Source organism: Notechis scutatus, chromosome 3 (assembly GCF_049901735.1).
Source record: "Notechis scutatus isolate UNSWTSFEM ecotype Mainland chromosome 3, rNotScu1.2, whole genome shotgun sequence".
NCBI lineage: Eukaryota > Metazoa > Chordata > Lepidosauria > Squamata > Elapidae > Notechis > Notechis scutatus.
Window position 1 is genome coordinate 70323860 of NC_142011.1, and position 20544 is coordinate 70344403.

The 20544-nt window shown below is 34.3% G+C and overlaps 1 protein-coding gene across 2 annotated transcripts in view; it reads left to right on the forward strand.

The window, feature by feature from the left end:
- Positions 1 to 20544, forward strand: part of PDE4B (phosphodiesterase 4B) — a 233322-nt gene that overhangs the window by 54812 nt on the left and 157966 nt on the right. Inside the window, exon 1 of one of the 2 annotated variants that reach the window (XM_026665990.2) lies at positions 16791 to 17390. The exons of the other annotated variant lie outside the window; for it this stretch is intronic. Within the exon in view, the coding sequence (XP_026521775.1) occupies positions 17155 to 17390 (236 nt within the window). The 5' untranslated portion in view covers positions 16791 to 17154. Of the gene's footprint in view, positions 1 to 16790; positions 17391 to 20544 lie in introns of those variants that run through there. 2 annotated transcript variants of the gene reach the window in all.

Sequence of the window (20544 nt, forward strand, 5' to 3'; positions counted from 1 at the left end):
TCAGCCTGCTGTTCACTAAAGCACCATGATGCCTCCTTATAATTGTTAAACATTTTACTTTTTGGAAAGACTTCAGAGACATTCAATGCCGCATGTGATAATTTACATATAAACAATTTAAACATCCCAATTCTATTGTTTGTGATGGAATATAGTAGTTGAAGGGATTAAAATGCATTTAAAATTTCCATTTGAATATTCAAGTCTTATTTTTACTGAATCATAGAATTTAAATCACATTCTATGGTTTCTGGTTAATAGATTATCTTACAAATTTCACGTAAAAGATGAGGACGGTTTCCCAAATATCTGCCTTTTGAAAAGAATATCCTAGAGGCTAGCTCCCGAAAGAATTAATCTGTGAAATAGCTGATGTTGTCAACAAACTGGGAAGGGAAGAATGGGAAAATTCTTTCTCCTAAAATATAAGTAACAGCTGCCATTTGTTCCGTAAATAGGCTTCCTTCTTCACCAACAGTGTATTGTATTAGGAGCATGTTGTTTACGACTCTTTTTTCTCTGCATTAATCAAAATTTTTCTTTGTCTGGATTAAAACTTCAACAGATTTTTGAAAGGGACTTTATCGTTGTCCATTATAACAAAAAACATTAACTTTGGTGGCACAGTGATGCCTTTTAAAGTGTCTAGTGACTTGATCCCAAATTGAAACTGAAAATTCAAAGCTTAAAAACAAAATAGATTTTTTTTCTTGGGAGTGTTGTTTGCCCTTGGAGATGAAAAAACCAGGACACGAGAGAAGGAACCTTGAGCTATAAGTAGAACTGGTCTTGATAAGCTTCTAGGCAGCAAAGATTGTGAGCAGAACAAAATTACGAGATACCAGACATCCAACTTCCCAAAAAACGGTCTATAAAGAATTTGGAATACCTTAGGAATAACATGTGAAATACATTTGCTTTCAAATCACTGTTGGGTTTGAGGTGGTATACATAGGTCTGCAGACGGATATCACAAGAGTATTGGACTTGAACTAAGAAGACCTTGGTCAAGTCCCCAATGAAAAACTGAACTTATTGAATAAATTTAATCTGCCTCAGATCTACCTATCCCATAGGAATGAATGGTGATTAAATTAGGAGACAAACCATGTATGATGCCTTGAGGTCTCAGATATGAGATAGAAATGCTATGAATGAATGAATTAAAAAATGAAACTAGTATTTTAATTAGTTTACTCAGAGTATAATCATATATATGAAAACATGTTGACTTGCCCAAGGCAATTAATGAACCTAGATTTTCCAAAGTGGATCCAAACTAAACAGCATTTTACCGTATTGGTTGTAAAGACTTGTTTATACCAAAATGTGATATTTTTGTACAGAATAGAAACATCTGTTAAATGGAATTTCCCAAAGTTCCATTTTTGTTCTTTTATGTGGGGGTGGGGGAACTAGTGCCAGTTTATCTGTAATTTGTTGAAATCATGCTTTTTAGTTAAGTTGACAGGGTTATCATTATCATTTGACTTTTAAAGTGCATTGTGCTAAGAAGATATAGCATCTGTTTACATGAAGTTTTCTTTTCTTTCTTTTGGTTTGACTAATTGTTGCTAATCCTTTTTATATGGTACAATAACCTAAGTGACAGAAAGAAAAATCTTGTAACTAATTTTATCTAAATAATGTGCTTTCATAGAATGTACCTTCTGGGAGAAGCATCCAATTACTCTGCCATTAGTATTATAAGGAAAGAATCAACGAAACCTCCTATACTTTGTAAGCAAGGAATATAAAATGCACCAATTCTGTACTATGCCCTGTCATTATACTGACAATTTGACTTTAGAGTACAGAAAGTTCAAAAAGTTTTTGTGTTGAAAATCTTAATTAAAATTTGTTAATAGTAATTCTAAGTGATAACATACACATCTTAAGAGTTTTAAAAAATAAATCTAGCCTATTCTTAAGGATGATGACCAAAATACAAAGTTATTATTGATAAAGAAAGATTTTCTTTCTTGATTTTTTATTTCAAAATACATTACTTTTGTATTGATTCCATAAGATCATTTGGGAGTGTACACATTTAGTATAATTGCTGAGGATAATTAATGTATTTATCCTTTCGGCATGGTTTATGTACACATGTAATGAGTGATAGCCTGAAGAGTGAGAGATATAACTTGATTGTACATATGTTTATTCAGAAGTTCAGCTAATTTGGGTTACTACATTCAGAGTCAAGTAGTTTATGGATAAGTCAACACCAGTGCATTGCCTTCTATTTGTATATAGCAGGGTTTAGGCCTTAAAATATTTGTCACAATATTTTGTAAGGAGCTTCCATTATCAGAGGACAGGACATTTTCTAATAACTACCACGTTGCAAATCCTCCAATTTTAGGAGTTAGGACAATGTTACAATATTAGCAGTAACAAGTTTAGAAAAAAAATTGTTAAGAGAAATAAACAACATTCATCTGGAGGACTGTGGTGACACTTACTGTTCTATAACTATTTACTTTATGAATACTGGAGACTCTATTGTGAGAATAAGGAAGACTCTTAAGTAAAGCAAAATGACTTTTGATTGTGGAAGCTGCCTGGACTACTCTAACGGAATGGATTAATAATCCAGAGATGTAAAGAATTATGATTATTGAACTTTCTGAGGAAACATTGGATTAGGATGATATACAGTAATTTCCTCTGTTAAAGAATTAGCAGATGAAGGGGACAATTTACCTTCTTGAAGACCTATTATGTACTTCATGCAGAAGCTTGGGGGAAATTGATAGAACATAAGGACGCTCAGGCTGAGAAGGGAAGATTCAGTGTTTAATTAAATGCAATTAAATTTTGCATTTAGTAACAAGCTAAAGATAAAGGCCAATGAGATTTAAGCCACTCATCAAGTTTTGTTGTTATTAAAATAATAGAATTAAATTTAACACATGCAAAATCCTCTACTTAGAGAAAAGAAATCAAATGCTGAAGTACAGAATGGGGGATACCTGGCTTCAGAACTCTATTTGTAGAAAAGATTGTAACATCATAGTTGAATAGAAACTAAATATAAGACAACAAGTGACATGGTTCCAAAAAGCTACATAAAAAGTATAGTTTTCAAATAATATGAAGTATTACTTCATATTTGACCTTAAATATTGTTTTGACCTTAAATACTGTGACCAAATGGGACTTGGACAAAGTGGAACTGGTTCAGAGAATGGCAAGAAAAATAACCAGAAGACTAGAAACTAAGTCATAAAAAGAAAGATGGAAAGAACAGTGAGTTTAGTTTTGTGAAAAGAAGATGGAGGAAAGGGGTATCTCAGGGGCAAGTGTCAAAAAAAAAGTTGAGATGTTAGTCATGACTGCACTGATAAAAACCTTTTAAGTGGACATAAATAAACTGGGCTTCATAGCTGTGGTTTGGATGTTTTGATCCTCCTGTAGATACCCTGATGGAAGGGGAAGAGCATCTTTGAAATAATCTGAAGGGATATCAGAGAAAATCAAGATAGTTATCTACTGTACGTGATAAGTTCTCACCTGTGTTTAGATCACTATATGTTGTGAGGTATTGGGGCTAGTAACCTAAAGGGCTCCTTTCTATTATTTGACTATTTTTCCTTAAATCCTCTACATGTTTTAGTACATCTACTTTAATTATAGCCAAGTCTGCTTTTGAAAAAAACCCCAGTAATTAATACTATATTAGATTGTTTTAAGTAAGTCAAAGACTAACTGTCAATATGTGTTACTGTCATTCTTTGTTTAGTGGCTACCATCCATTGTTTCTTGTCTTGCCTTCCAATGCTTTGGAAAATAAGTTGACCCTCTCTTCATTTTGGCAGCCCCTCAAATACTGTTATCATGTCATCCTTAGTTCTTCTTTTCTCCAGACCAGCCATATCCAATGCATGCAAACATTCTTCATATGTTTTTGTCTCCAGCCTGTAATCATCTTAGTACCTTCCATTCCATCAAAACTAACCAAGGCAATTCTATAGCAAAGAGGTTATTAATTCTACACTCTTAGCATTGTAGTATGAGCAGCACAACAAGACACGCATGACAGATTCAGTTTCCCCATTGGGTAGGGTTTTAATCAATGTTGTATAGAAATGTTGTTCTACATCCCCATCTTCAAAAAGGGAGACCCCAGCCTAGTTGAAAATTACAGACCAATCTCCTTATGCTGCGTCACCTGTAAAGTCATGGAATCAATTATTAACCAATCCATTATCCTCCACTTAGAGACAAACAACCTACTCTCCAATAAACAATTTGGTTTCAGAAAAAAACTATCCTGTAATCTACAACTCTTACACTGCAAAAACATATGGACTACACAACTCGATCAGGGCAAAACAATAGACGCAATCTACATAGACTTCTGTAAAGCCTTTGATTCAGTGGTACACAACAAACTACTCTTAAAACTAAAATCTTTTTTTAAAAATTTTTTAATTGGTTTTTAAAAACAAACATAAACAAACAAAACCTAAAAACATCAAGCTGTCTTCCATAGGTGTACATGCAGTGTGCCGGTTGGTTTACAAATTGTTTTGTGCTTCCATTTCGTAGTCTTCAATTACAATTACATTACATATAATCTCATATTGTCAATCAAAAACTAAATACCTTGGTATCATTATTAATCAATCATTTGACTATACTTTTATTCATTCATGTTTTACAAGATAACCATAATTTACTTAATTTATTGTATAACAGTTCATATTATCATCCCAAATCTATCCTAAACTCATTTTGTAGTTATAATAAGAAAGAAATACATCTTTATATATTTATTATTTTCTAGAAATCTACATATTTCATTACTGTACTTTGTTACCTAACCATTGATAGAAAAGATCCCAAATTTATAAAATTGTTTATCGTCTTGTTCTCTAATTTCAAATGTCAATCTACTCATTTCAGCACATTCCAATATTTTCTTAATAATTTCCTCCTGTGAGGGTATCTTCTCATTTTCCCAGTTTTTAGCAAATACAATCCAAGCCGCTGTTAATACATTTACAATCAGGTATTTCAAGTCTTTACTATATATTTCAGGTAAAATTCCCAATAAAAATATCTCTGGTTTCAAGTCTATATGTTTTTTCGTCATTTTCTCCAACCACCTGTGGATTTTAGTCCAGTATGTTTTGGCATCCGCACAAGTCCACCACATATGGTAAAATGAGCCAGGTGTCTGATGACATTTCCAACATTTTTCGGATTTATTCTTGAACATTCTTGCTATTCTTGTCGGGGGAAAATGCCACCTGTAAAACATCTTATACAAATTTTCTTTATATGCTGTTGACATTGTCATTTTATAATTTTGACACCACAATTTTTGCCATTTCTCTAAATCAATCCCATAGCCAAAATTCTTCCCCCAAGCAATAGTTTCTTTAACTTGTTCTTCTTCTAGTTTAATTCTAATAAATATCCATACAATTTTTTAATCACCTTTTCATCAGTACCTGTCAAAATCTTATCTAAGTCAGTCAATTTATCATAGAAACCTTCTGTTTTAGAATCTTTATCATACCTTGAATGTATTTGCGCATATGAAAACCAATTCATCTTCATACCTTGTTCCTCTAGTTTTTGCATAGATTTAAGTTCACCCTTTTCATTCAATATTTCACCATATCTAACTGTTTGTTCCTTTTGGTATATTATAGGATATGAAAATGCTTCAATAGTCGATAACCAGACTGGAATTTTCAAATAACATTGTCTTTTAACCTTCTCCCAGTTTAACCACAAAGACTCCTGTATATAATGTCTTCTAAAATACCCCTGTGTTTTAGTTCCTTTGTACCATAAAAAAGCATGCCATCCCAACAACAGATCATGTCCTTCTAATGTCAACAGTCTAGCATTTCTTAGTGTTATCCATTCCTTAACCCACATCAGATTTGTAGCTTGGTAGTACAATTCCCAATTAGGCAAACCAAATCCTCCTCTAATTCTAGCATCTTGCAAAAGTTTTAACTTTATTCTCGCTTTCTTACCTTGCCATACTAAAACTAAAATCTTATGGTATCTCTGGAAAACTGCATAACTGGATAGAAGCATTCCTGTCAAACCGACAACAAATGGTCAAAATTGGGAGTGTCCTATCAAATTCTGTACCTGTCAATAGTGGTGTCCCCCAAGGCAGTGTTCTAGGACCAACTCTCTTCATACTCTACATAAATGACCTCTGTGATCATATTAAGAGCAACTGCATTCTTTTCACTGATGATGTAAAGCTGTTCAATACCACAGACAATACTGCTACCCTTCAAAAAGATCTTGACTATGTATCAAAATGGTCAAACAAATGGCAACTTCAAATCTCAACAAATAAATGCTCTGCCTTACATATTGGCAAAAAAAATCAGAAAATAAAATACAAGCTGAATAGTCAAGACCTTGTTGATGATCCAAGCTCTGTAAAGGACCTTGGAATACTCATCTCTAATGATCTAAGTGCTAGAGCCCACTGTAACTACATAGCCAAAAAGGCATTAAGAGTTGTTAACCTAATCCTATGTAGCCTTTTCTCTGGTAATATCACACTACTAACTAGAGCATACAAAACATTTGCTAGACCAATACTCGAATACAGCTCATCAGTCTGGAACCCACATTACGTATCTGATATTAGCACAGTTGAGAAAATCCAGAAATATTTCACAAGAAGAGTTCTCCACTCCTCTACTTGTTGTAGAATACCTTATGCCACCAGACTTGAAATTCTAGACCTAGAAAACCATGAATTACGCCATCTTCGGTCTGATCTAAGTATGGTATATAAAATCATACATTGCAATGACTTACCTGTCAATGAATACTTCAGCTTCAACCATAACAGTACAAGAGCAAACAATAGATACAAACTCAAGGTTAATCGCACCAAACTTGATTGCAGGAAATACGACTTCAGCAACAGAGTGGTCAATGACTGGAATACTCTACCTGACTTTGTGCTTTCTTCCCCAAACCCCAAAAACTTTAACCTTAGACTGTCTACTATTGACCCCACCCCCTTCCTAAGAGGTCTGTAGTGGGCGTGCATAAGTGCACCAACGTGCCTACCATCCCTGTCCTATTGTTACTTTTATTTTCTTATATGTACCCATTTCATGTATTCATAACTATGCATATACTTATACCTATTATCTTGTAAGCGATTGACAAATCAAATAAATAAATAAATAAAATAAATATCTCCTGTCAGGGTTCCAAGTAACACCCCCAACAGAAACAAGACTCAGAGGCAGGTTTCTTCCTCAAAGTATAAATTGCCATATTGGCACATCTGGGAAAACCTGAATCTAAAATCCCACAGTTTCTCCACCCAAAGTAAAACCCAAAATTCTTTTCCCTGCATCCACCTCTGCATCACATGGTCCAATCAGATCAGCGTCCCAACTTCAGCCAATTTCTATCACTCCTTCTCAGGTGCAGGCTGGACATCCTTGGCTCCCAAGGGAAAGAATGTTGTTATGATTATACATCCCACACTACACCTTCCCCCTTTCGTTCCCACAGCTTGCTGAACCATCACTGTAGCAGCCCTGTAGACTCTCACATAAGATGGCTATAGGGCTGACATCTCCTTTCACTAGGACAGATGAGAATACATTGAAGCAAGGAGAAATGGGGCAAGTTGACAAAAGTTAGATGGAATGAAAGACTTTACAATTTCATAGCTCCACAATAAGGAGAAATTTTTACTGCAATCATTCAGGAGATCAGTGTCAAAGACATATTGCTTATGTTAGAAAATTTTCTCTCACATGTCCAAGTAGGATTAAATATTGGTCTAGATGACCCCATTATCTGGGGTTTTGTTCATTGGCTTTTAGTGACTGCAAACTATGCAAGAATGTGAAGAAGGCCAAATACCTCTAGTTGAAGGTGAGTTTAGATCAGAATTCAACGTGGAATAACTTTATCTGAGCCTTTAAAGGAACTAGTCCAGATTGTAAGCATAATAAAATGTTGGACACACTCTGGAGAACTGAGCAAAGCTTTAAAACATTTGAATTTGACCATTTCGAGGAGTCTTGAATCTTTGTAAATGCAGTTTCATGAACCCACAGCAAAAGGCTAATTGTCTTAGCTTTAAAAATCTGCATAGCTATGAGTTTATGATTGCTGCCAGCAAAATGCAGAATTTTGTTGGCAGTCCTAAGGACCCAATAAGTGACATTTCTTATTTGTTTCTTCCAGGTAGCATAAAAATGAGCAATAATTCTGAGATTTTTTAAAGCCTTGTTTTATTTTGATCTAATTTATTTCCATGTGATAATTACAGAATTTTACCACTTCATAGACCAAGGCAAAGATTTGGAAGCTCCACCATGAGCCTATTTGCTTGGTGGAAAGATTGGATACATAGTAAAATGGGGATGCTTGCTGGCTTAGGGATATGAAAATCATTATTTTTCATTATTTTTAATAGCTTGGGCTATGGAGTTAATGTAAATGTTGAAAATAAGGAATATTACGAATTGTTGCAGAGACAACCTGAGGCAGACAGGCCTTGCACTGAAATATTATTATGTCGTTTCATAATCCAAAGAATTGCACTTTGACTGATGCAGAATACTTCACTTCCAAAACCTATGTTTGAGAATTGAATCAAATGCCACGTTTAGGCTAAGAAAGGCAATATTTTGATTATTTAAAAAAAAAAAAATGCCTGTCATTCTTCTTAATAGCATTGGGTGGCTTACAAAGAACAACAAAACAGTAAAATGTAACTGATACTAATGTGAAAGGTAAGCATTAGTATTAAAAGGCCAATGAAAATAAATATGTTTTGAGCTCCCCCGTAAATTGTATTAAGGATGGATGCTTCTTCAAATCCAGTAACAATTTATACCATAAAATCCAAGCTGCCACAGTGAAATATGCAGTGATTGGTGAGGTCAATATATCCAGTGCTATGTTAATGACCTAAGAATCCAATGCAGACTATTCAGGAGTAGAAAGTCCGGTACATAGCTTAGACTTAAAATATGCAAGGCTTTATGCATCATTGTGTATAAGATTGTATACACCTTTAATTGGTTTTGGAAACCAATGAAACTGATACAACATTTAATTAGTGATGGATGGTATGATTTTCAAAAAAGGAACAGTTTTATTTGCAAAAGAATGATCTGAGTGAAATTGGCAGCATAGAATTATAAGAAATCTTTATACTGTAAGTGAAACTCGAGTACAGGTGGGGGGTTTTCACTCCCCGCTCCCACCAGACTTAATAACTATGGGTAAAAAAAAAAAATCTGGATAGTGGACATTGCTATGGCTGGATATAACAGGAAAAAAAAAAAGAACAGGAGAACTTAACAAAATATAAAGATCTGCAAATAGAATTAGAATGACTGAAAGACAGCAAAGATAGCACCAATAGCAAAGGCTCCTTGGATGCAATTCCAAAATTTCTGGAGCATCACCTGAACATCACCAGAATTGATAAAATCACTGCCAGTCAATTGCAAAAGGCAAGTTTACTTGGAACGTTTTACATCCTTGACGATATCTTTAATATTAAACATTATTATCTGCCTATCCAAGGCCCTTGGAAAGAACTCAAAGCTAGAAAAAAATGTCAAATGCAGACTAAATATCTGGCTGACTATGTGACTAGCCCTAATTTATTAAACTTGTATGCTACCCAACTCTCAAGGATTCTAGGTGACTCAGGATAGTATATTAGGTAGGCAATATGGGATATTAAATTCAGCAAAGGAGAAAGTTCTTTGATATAGTGTGCAAGTTGAATTTCACGAATACCTTGGGAAAAAAAAGAGTATTCCATTCACCATCTGGCAGGATTCTTTCAATATCAAATATTCATTAACACTACAAAATTGACTTGAAATATCATCCTTTTGAAAAAAATCTTTCTGGGTTTTTCCCCTCCAAGGCTGAGATATAATTTTGAAATACCAATGCCAACAAAAGGGAAAAAGAATATGAATCTCATTAAGACATGATTATCTCTGCCAGAAGGGAAAATGTCCCAAGCCAGTGTGTGCCTTCAAGCTTGCACTTCTGAAGACATCATCTTTGCTTCCAGAGATATGGGTGCATTCAAAATACATCTAGAAAACTGGAAGATGTCTCTCAAAATAAGCTAAATTGTTCCCTGATAGTGCATAAATATGCTTGAAAGCCATATTTTATATGGCTGATTAATTTTTGTTTTAAAGTTCATACAAAAATTGATATACATTTGTCCTCCCTATTATACAAAACATGTTAGGATACACATAAGAGAGTAGCGTGGTGGCCAAGAGATGAAGCCTCTCACCTGGCACTTGGAAGGTTGAGAGTTCAATCCTAAGCAGCGACAGATGTTTCTCTATCAGGGTGCAAAGAGAAAATATCTGCTGCAAACTCCATGTAGGCGTCAGGAAGGGCATCTGGCCAGTAAATCCTCAGCTCCAATCAGTTACCCTGATTGCACTCCAAAACAAAGAAATTAAAGAGTCGTAAAAAGAAAAAAATCAGGATGCATACAGCACATCTCTATGCCTTTCCATCCATTGGTTTAATTTGTTCCTTCCGGGCTACTAAAATCTAGAAGATAACCAAAGAACTTGGCATACTTTATGCCATCTGCTGTTGGTATCCATAACATGCTGGGTTGGAAAAACTGCCATTTGTTTTTAAACTAAGCATGTTTAATGTACTTCTTTGCAGTATGTTATCAATTTATTTATGCAAGCCCCTGTAAGTAAGTACATAAGAAAGCAAATAAATAAATAAATATTGTGTTTTTATTTCTATAGTATTGGAAATCTGATTAAAAATAGCTGGAAAAAAATTATTCAGAAAAATGTTGATGAAGATACTCAATCATCTGAAGGTTAAATCACGGAAATGACATTTTTATTTTAAAAACAATTGATTTTTTTTTTCAAAAGTGCGATTCTTCAAGTCAGTTTTTTTAGTGTTGCTGGATGTATTCAGAAAAGCATAATTTAAAGCCTCCAATGCGGTAGGAATAAAAATCAGCATATATGTTACATATTTTGAAGGTTGGCGCAGTTTCTGCTGATTATGCAAGTTTGTCACCTAATTTCTTTCTCAATGTTGATGCCAAGATTTTGACAGTGTCCCTAGCACATAAACTAGAGAAAATATTAGCTTTGTGACTCCATCCTGTGCAATCTGGTTTTATGAAGAGGAAAAAGTCTTGGGTGATGTCAGGTTAGTAATTGGCATTTTATTTTTTTTATTTTATCATTTCTTCATGAAACTTGTTTGATGCCCATCTCACCACGAGGTGACTCTGGGTGGCTTACAACATTAAAAGCAATAAAATCATTAAAATACATATAACTAATCACAATAAAAATACAGATTATGACTAAAAGATGGGGAGAGAGGGAGCAGAATGTATGGAGGAGAGGTGAGATCTGCTATTGATCCATCTACTACTCCTGTGTGATACATTCCCATTGGGACCCCATGCCAACTAGCAGAGCCAGGTCTTCAGGCCCTTACAGAAGATCAGGAGAATGGGAGCCAATCTCACCTCAGTGGGCAAGATGTTCCAAACCCTGCCCAGCCACTGTATACTGCACTGGTTGTAGCTTCTGAATGCTCTTCAAGGTAATCCCATGTAGAGTACATTTAGTTGTCCAGAATGAGGGAGCACAGGAGCTTCTGATCCAGAAGAGGCTGCAACTGGTGCACAACCCAAAGTTGTGCAAAGCCTCTCTTACCCACAACTGTCACCTGCTCTTCAAGTAGGTGTTGCAGGAGAACCCCAAGTTGCAGACCAGGTTTGTCTGAGGTAGTGCCACCCAGTTCAGAACAAAGGATGTTCCATGAATATATATTGAGAAAAAACCAGAATCAACATAAGCGATTTTGTGGAAAGAGCTTTTCATATAGTACAGTTCAAATTCATGGAGAAAGTTTTGCTGAATATGGATTTGTTTATTAATTGGATTAAAATGTGCTATTCACATTCTCTTGTCAGCCTTTGTACCAATGGAATTTCCACATTTATCAAGATGGCTTACTAAAGATTTCTTTATTTTATCTTACGTTTAATAAAGGAGCAGTCAAAGAATCAAAAGGCATTATGGACATTAAATTTAGGTGGTGCTGAATTTAAGTTGTCCTTGTATGCTGAAATACAGATACTCCTCAACGTACAACCACAATTGAGCCCAAAATTTCTGTTAAGTGAGACATTTGTTAAGTGAGTTTTGCCCCATTTTATGACCTTTCTTGCCACAGTTGTTAAGTGAATCACTACAGCTGATAAGTTGTTAAATAATCCAGCTTCCCCATTGATTTTGCTTGTTAGAAGATCACAAAACATGACCCTGGGACACAGCAACAGTCATAAGTATGAACCAGTTGCCAAGTGTCTGAATTTGATCTCATGATCATAGGGATGCTACAAAGGTTGTAACTGTGAAAAATGACCATAAGTCACTATTTTCAGTGCTGTTGTAACTTTGAACGGTCATTAAATGAACTGTTGAAAGTCGAGGACTACCTGTATGATTATATAATAATTATGAATATTCTGTGCCAAAATGTATTGATAAAATACCACTGTTTGGTAAACTGTTAGGTAACTCTGTTAATTAGAATAAGCCTCATATGGTTAATGTATTTATAAATATCTATAAAAATGGAGACTTCATTTGGTATTTGAAATCTTTTAAGTATCTTGGAATATTTATTTCAAAAAAAATATAGTTGTAAATATTTCAAAGTGATATTGAATAAATAGGACGTTAGAAGCACCAATTAGCTTATGGCTAAAGATAAAAACGGAAATTAATATTAGTTCAAGATGCTTATATTTACCCAGTTGAATTCCCATATTAATATCTTTGAAATATTTCTAGCAGATTGACAAATTATTTTTTAAAAAATTATGGGAAGATTAAAACCCTAGATTTATTTTATCTGAGATGTACTATAAAATTTATATAATCTGAAGATAAACCAATTGTGTCTGTTAAATCAGTTACCATGTGACTGTGCTATTGTTAACTTTCTGAACTTTTTGCTTTACTGTTGGACATACATACATATGTGAACTGTATACATCTCATGCATATATGCATACGTACATTTTAACTTTTATTTCTCTATGGAATTAAAGCAATGAACTCCCAAAATAGTTACAGACAAAATTAAAACATTGCTGTTTGACACCTATGACATCAGCCTATGCTAGAGAGGCATTTACATAATTTTGGGACAAATGAAGAATGTTCACCTTTGTTCACATTTTAAATTTATATTTTGGGATAAATCCAGTGTGAAACATGCAGGGATTTTTTGGGGGAAGAGTGAGGTACGTAGGAATTTATGGGCTGATTGTGTTAACACAGACCAGCTAATTACTAATCAAGTTTCTGAGTTGTTGCAAGAGGAATCTGGAAGTCTAAAACTGTCCCACATAGCACTTTATCCACTTTACTGGCAGCAGTCCATTAAGTACATTCTGATTTCACAATTTTGTCCAGATGCATTTGCAACATCTAAATCTTCTAAATTATTCTTAGCACTGAAATGTCTTTTAGGCTATTTCAAATGTGCAACCTTTTTTTAAAATGGCAATTAAAAGCATTGTTAGGGTGAATATTAATTATTTGGAATAACTATGGAATAAATAATGGAGATATACCATATTAAAAATGCATCATTAAAGGCTTTAAAATACTTTTCTTAGTAAAATGAGATTCATTCAACAAAATGTTCTTTCCCCACATTTATTGGACACTTCAGAGGATGTTGGAAAAGGGTTAGTTGTCGTCTTTGTTATATTGGAAGTCAAAATGATAGAAGGAAACATGAAATATATATTAGATATGAACATATCGAACCATCATTCCATTTCAGTTTAATATCCATTTGTTTGTAGTGTGTTGTTAAAGAGATCAAGATGGTTTAGAGATATGAATATGCTTTCAAATTATATACCCCAATTTTGGAATCAATTAATAGATGAAGAATTGAAATTGTAATGCAGGCTCAAATTATGTAATGACCTAGGTCTTGGAAAAGGCTCTAATGCAGGGAAAGGAAAGAGCAGAAGACGAAGACCAGCAACAAGGTAGATGTAATACTCAATTACAATGGCAACATTGGAAGACCCACAAGGCCAGGGTAGGAACAGCATATCATGTAGAAAATCTATCTATGTGGTTGCTAAGAATTGAAAACAACTTGATGGCCCATAATCAAGCGCATATATCAAGTGCAGGCATATCCCAAAGGTGCTTTTTCAAGAGGCAACTGGACTTTCTTGTTTTTCTTTTTCTTTGATGACATTTCACTTTTCATCCAAGAAGCTTCTTCAGCTCATATGGGCATAGCAAAATATTTATACTCTTTGACAGGGAAAGTGGCATCTCAGATTTAAAACCTTGGGTCGATGTTTATTTCTGTGTTAAATGAGTATCCCCACCCCTTTAGTTCATGAGTGAAAGATGACACATGTACAATATTTTTCTTCCCATTTTTTTTCTCCAAACAACAATTGTGCAATTTGCTTATTTGAGAGAAAAAGAGAGGGTAGCCCCCAATTATTTAATGAATAATCACAGCTGAGGTAGATTTGGGGCTCTTACTTCAATCCCAGGAGTTGGTCCAACCCCATAATTATTATATCCTACTGTCTCTGATTATAAACTACTAATGTTATGACAAGACTCATCAATATTACTTACAGACATACTTTTTTCATTTTTCCAGGTTTTTTTCATTTGTATATTCTTTTTTTTCTTTATATATTAAAGCAAACACATTTTAAAAATAAAATAGTTTTAATAAATTATTAACACATCTAAAAATAAAAGTAATATATTTTAAAAAGTTATTTACATATGGGACACTATAGAGCCTATGTGTTTAACTGGGACTATGGGACTTTTATTTAAGATCTACCACTCATATTTCTTTCCAATATAATCAGAACTTCTCCACTCTTAGCCAAATATTAACACTAGTCATGTTTTCATGCTCATTGATGACTCTGTTTTTACTGAGATTTAAATCCAGAAGGCAACCATTTGTTTATTCATTTAAAACATTTACATGGCCACCTATCTTAAAAACTAAACTTTGGGTAGCTCACAATCAAAGAATATGTACAAACAGTAAAAACAGAAAATAAAACAAGAACCTGGTGCCATAATCAATCTTGCCTGATACAGCCAATAGTCTTCTCCCATTCTAACTTCATACTATTCCAATATGAGAAAAGCCAGTTCTTTCTGTTTTCCAGAAAGTGAAAAGGCACCTGCTGGATCTCAAGAGAGGATGTTCTATGGGACAAGGGTCCAAAACTCAAGAATGACATGTGGTGATACTTCCAAGCTGAGTTCTTTATTGTTTCCACACCTATAGACAGAATCTTGCCAGTTTAAGCACTCTAGTATTTGCATTGATCTATTCTGAGAACTATTAGGAAGCAGTGGTGGGATTCAAATTTTTTTACTACCAGTTCTGTGGGCATGGCTTGGTGGACATGGCAGGGGAAGGATACTGTAAAATCTTCAGTCAGAAGTGATATTTGCTGGTTCTCCGAACTACTCAAAATTTCCGCTACTGGTTCTCCAGAACTGGTCAGAACCTGCTGAATATCACCTCTGTTAGGAAGGAACTGTCTTCACCCTCTTTCTCTCACATAAAATATCTGGACTGAGCTGCTCTTATTTCTCTGGAATGTACCTCCACCCCCCTCCTTCCTGGGAATCCAGCCTACTACATCCCTTCACATCCTGAAACGGATAAGGGACCCTGTCTAGGTCCCGCAAAAATGGAATCATTTAAGGAAAGAGATCTGGAACATGCCTATCCTAGCCAATCTGATGGGAAGAATAGATGTCCTGAGTTCCACAAATAACCTGATCCCATGCTACATAAGACTTTACAGATGAAGAGGAATAACCATCATTGTAAATTGCTCCTGAAGAAAACCAGGAGCCAATATAGCTCTTGTGTAATGCAATGTTTGATTAGCCACAGCTTGGTGATAGGGCTGAAATTTGCTGAGATGTAACATATCCAAGGTGTAAGATCCAAAATGTAGTATACTAGATAAAACTGTATTTCTATGTCAATTAAAAAGGCTGGATTTAAGAATCATTACAGTGAGTCAAGCACTAATTCACCATCTCTTTGCATTTCTGATTATAAAGTTTTGAAGTTTTCTGCCTGATTTCAGAAGTTGCTATGTTAATTGTTTCTTTGCAAGATGTTAGCAATCATTTAATTCTTAAATGTGCTTAAGTGCTTTCTGCTTGCCTACCCTACTATTTCACCCTAGCATTGACATTTCCCTTATGGTCTTAAAGTTTTTAGGAAACATAGGATTAGTAAAGCTATAGCTCATTATTGATCTTTTTTTATTGTTGGTGTCAGACATATTTCAATTTGCCCTAAATTCATAACAGGTCTTCTCTCACATTCTTATGATAGTTTTGCATTTGTTCAAAGATTATAAAACTGGTGTCTTGTATACAATCTGTTCTGAAGCTGTCAGACTGATAAAATGTGCTGTCTTAAGGCATAGGGAAGGACGAGCACCCAGTTGTCAAAATAATTTGAACCAATCGGCATGTCGTAGGAGGAGCAGTTGCAATCTGAGCTGTGAACAGATAATTCTGAATGAACACCCTTTCAAACAAAACAAGCTGAATACCAACTAACCATTTTCAATTAAGTCTGTTAATAGGAAGGGGAACAGTCATTTTTCAGGGATCAGGGAGAAACAACATCACAATGTTCTATTTCTGTTGATTAGGTATTTTAATCTGAACATTATCTGGCAAAGGGCTTACGGGGAGTCCTTATGAATTTTCCATGAGCTGCATATGCTGCTGAATGAATTCAGTGAGTGTCACACCATGTAGCTTGCAGACAACCCACATCCACAAGGAGGCTACCGAAACAGAAAGCACTGTGGTGCAAAGCCAAGCCTGATAAAGCTCTTTTCTGACAGGATTGATTTATCCATTCTTCGATTATGCTTCCCTTTCTTCAGGCAGCCTTTTCATTCAGATCTACATGCGATGAATGATCAGCATAGAGCTTGTTGATTTATCAGCCTTTGAATCCCCAGCAATGGGCTGTGCTATTGTTGTGTTTTCTGTATGGTGAGAGCTAACAGAATAAGCTATGACAGCAAAAGATTCTTCTAGGGAACTTGGTGCTCCGGAGACCGATGTTTATATAAAGACTTTCAAAGAACAAATGCATTTAGAACTTGAGCTGCCCAGAGTGTCCGGGAACAGAACCACTTCTCCGAAAATATCTCCCCGCAGTTCTCCAAGGAACTCTCCATGCTTTTTCAGAAAGTTGCTGGTGAATCAAAGCATCCGTCAACGTCGACGTTTCACAGTGGCACATACATGGTAAGATGACTTTGGTACTGATATTTATTCAGCAGGAGATATGTGGCTTTTTCTTTTATACTTTTACAGAAAAAATAAATTCTGTCCTCTTTCAGAGCCAAGCTGCAGTAATAAAAGAATGTATAATTGCATCATTTGTGCAGCTCCTGTCCATATGTAAACACATACTATATTTGGGAATTCTGATTAATCTTTACTAATTTTTAAGAATTATTTCTCTGAATTATTCATTTTCTTAGTCTGATGTAATCACTATTATCCTGCTTTGGAGTGTTTTGCGAACCCAAGACTGCTATATTTTGATTTTCATTTGACTGTAGGGTAAAATAACCCTCTGTGAAGCATCTTGAAGGAAGGTCTACCAGTCAGATAGATTAGATTGACAATTTGGGGCATTTCATTCCTTGTGTTTTTGATTGAAACTGATTGGGTCTGAACTGCATTAATTAAAATCTGTAATACAGAATGAGTAGGTTTTTTCCTATGAATTTCTGCTTCTTTTCTATCTAGATATCTGTTCCATAGTTATGCCTTCTGTTTCTACATAATTATTTAAATTTCCTAATATTTTCTATCTTAATTCATTAAAAAAAAAACTTCAGTTATATTTGCGAATAAAAAACCAAATTGTGAAAGGGTTAAGTGTTAGGAGAAACAGAATCTCAAGTATGTAGATAATAGATGTTTTTTTTCCTATTGTTGAATTAGAATTTTTGTCCTCCTTTGGCATTTATACCTACAGAATAGATAAATAATGTAAAAGACTTCATGTTATAAAAAGTTTATTTTTGCACTAAGCAATAACTTTTTTTTTTTTTAAAGAGCTCTTTAGATGTTTATATATATATGCTTATAGCAAACTCTGGAATTCCCTGAGTTCTGACCAATAGAAAGACCATTATGAAAAGAAACTATCACATGACCACAGACCAAAAATATTCATCATGGATTGTAGACTTTAGCACTATTAAATTTGTCTAATTCGGGACAATTTTTTAAAATATAAATCATAATATTTTCGAATGCATTCTTTTGAATATTACTATTCCAAATTGAAATATGTCGTAGTGCTAGAAGTAAGTTCTACTGGTCTATTCTCAATATTTCATAGTTTTAAAATTCTTTACACCTACCAGTTATCCAGTGTTGCAGTGGATATTGTTCAATTTCATTTCCCATATATGTGAGCTGATATGATAGTGCCCATGTTTTAAAAGAAGGAACTGGAGACCGATATGTGGATAGATATGCATTAAAGTATAGATAAGCATGGGGAAAAATATATACTTGTTTTCTTCTGAGATTGTCCAAACATTTCCATTTGGACTAAACATTTCCATTTGGATGAAAATATTCCCATTGGTAATTTTCTACATTATGTAGAAATAACAGAAAAATAAATATTCCAAAAATTTCTTATATGTAACGAGAGGTATGAGGAACATACAGTTGTTTTGTTTTAACAGTGAGAGATAATTACATGATTCCATCTGGGGTTGTCTTTGCATATGATTCAGAAACTTCAGTGTAAAACGCGTTATGCCCACCTGTTTATCATTTGATGAAAACATGTGCTTTATTTTATAAATAAAATTTAATGAGATTGGAATGCTTACTTTCTACAGAAAATAGTCACAACTTGAATATGAAATATCAATGAATTGGCAAAGTTATCTTGATCTGGCTACTGTTCACTGTGTTCCAAAACCTGGTATACTACTTCAGTGGCAGATCTGAATTCTTATAGCTGCCTCTAAAACTACTCAGATCCTCCCAAATCAACAAAATATTGCGCAATTGGATCTTGGATAATTTGTTATGGAATTCAGGGGAGCTTTGGGTTTGCAAATGGGTTGCTAGGGACTATGGTTTAGAGACTATGAGTTGTCCATTTCTTTGGTGCAGAAAATATGTATAACTATTTTTTGATATATATTTCAAGGAAGCTAGTAGAAGCATGTTAAAATCCAGATTTTTAAAATAAAAATAAAATTTGATCCTTACTGTTCTTATTGATTGAAAATATGTTTTAAACTTTCCCTTTAGATCATTTGATCCAGAAAGGGCTAACAAAATAATGAAAACAACTGTTCAGTAGAAGTCGTAAAGAAAGCAATAACATTAGGTAATCATAAATTAAATTGGGAAGTTGAAAAATATCCTGGAATAAGATAATGGCAAATTAGTTTCATATTACTGCCAAGAAAATTTCTTGAAGGAAATGCATCTTTAAAATTAGTCCATGAGCTAATAAAATAGTTAGCAGATTATTTTACTACAATAATTAGTAAACAGCACTTCATTACATAGAATGGCCTCCTAGGGCCACTGCCAGAAAAGGGATTGGAAAAGAATTCAAGAAATACTGCTGTGCATTTTTCCCTATTTGTTGTAGGTCTTCATGTTCTGGTTCTGCTAACGGTGATATTGGAACAAGATAGGCAATATTATTTTGTTTGATTTAAAAAAAATATGGAAAAATAAGTGTCAACCTGTTAGATGTAAGAAACATATAAACTGCATTTGTGCATAGAAATGGTTAATAATACATATCCTCACTGATTGCAGTGGGAAAATGGCTCAGTTCATAAAATTGGGTTGGATATGCTTGTATAAGAATGAATTGTGCATACGTCCACGTAATACAAAACTTAAATTCAAAGATGACTGAGACAATTTGATTCATTTGAAGCAAATCAAATGGCGCTCATATTCCCTACCTCTGATTCAAAAATTATCTTTGATTCATTGCTTTTGATATATATTTCAGGGATTCTATCACATGTTATATCATATGCTATTTGATTTCTAAAACAGTTGGAGCTTGGTCTTACAAAACACCTTGATGGGAAAGAAAAGAAGAGGGATTATTAAACTCAGTTCACTGATATTCCTGCCCTCAAATCATAGCACCTTGGGACAAGAGATAATGATTTCCTGGAATGCCAAATGTTTAATCACTTATTCCTCTCACTACTGCTCTTCTTCCATCCATAGAAAAAAGAAGTGTTGTCTTATCTACCTGAATGGGTTAAGGGCTACATTTTAAAGAAAAAAATATCTTGTTAACTATTTATCCTTGTCCTTACTCTCTAACTATCTGTTTTATCATATCTAAGAAGGACTATACTTCGTCATAGGGTCTTCTATTTCC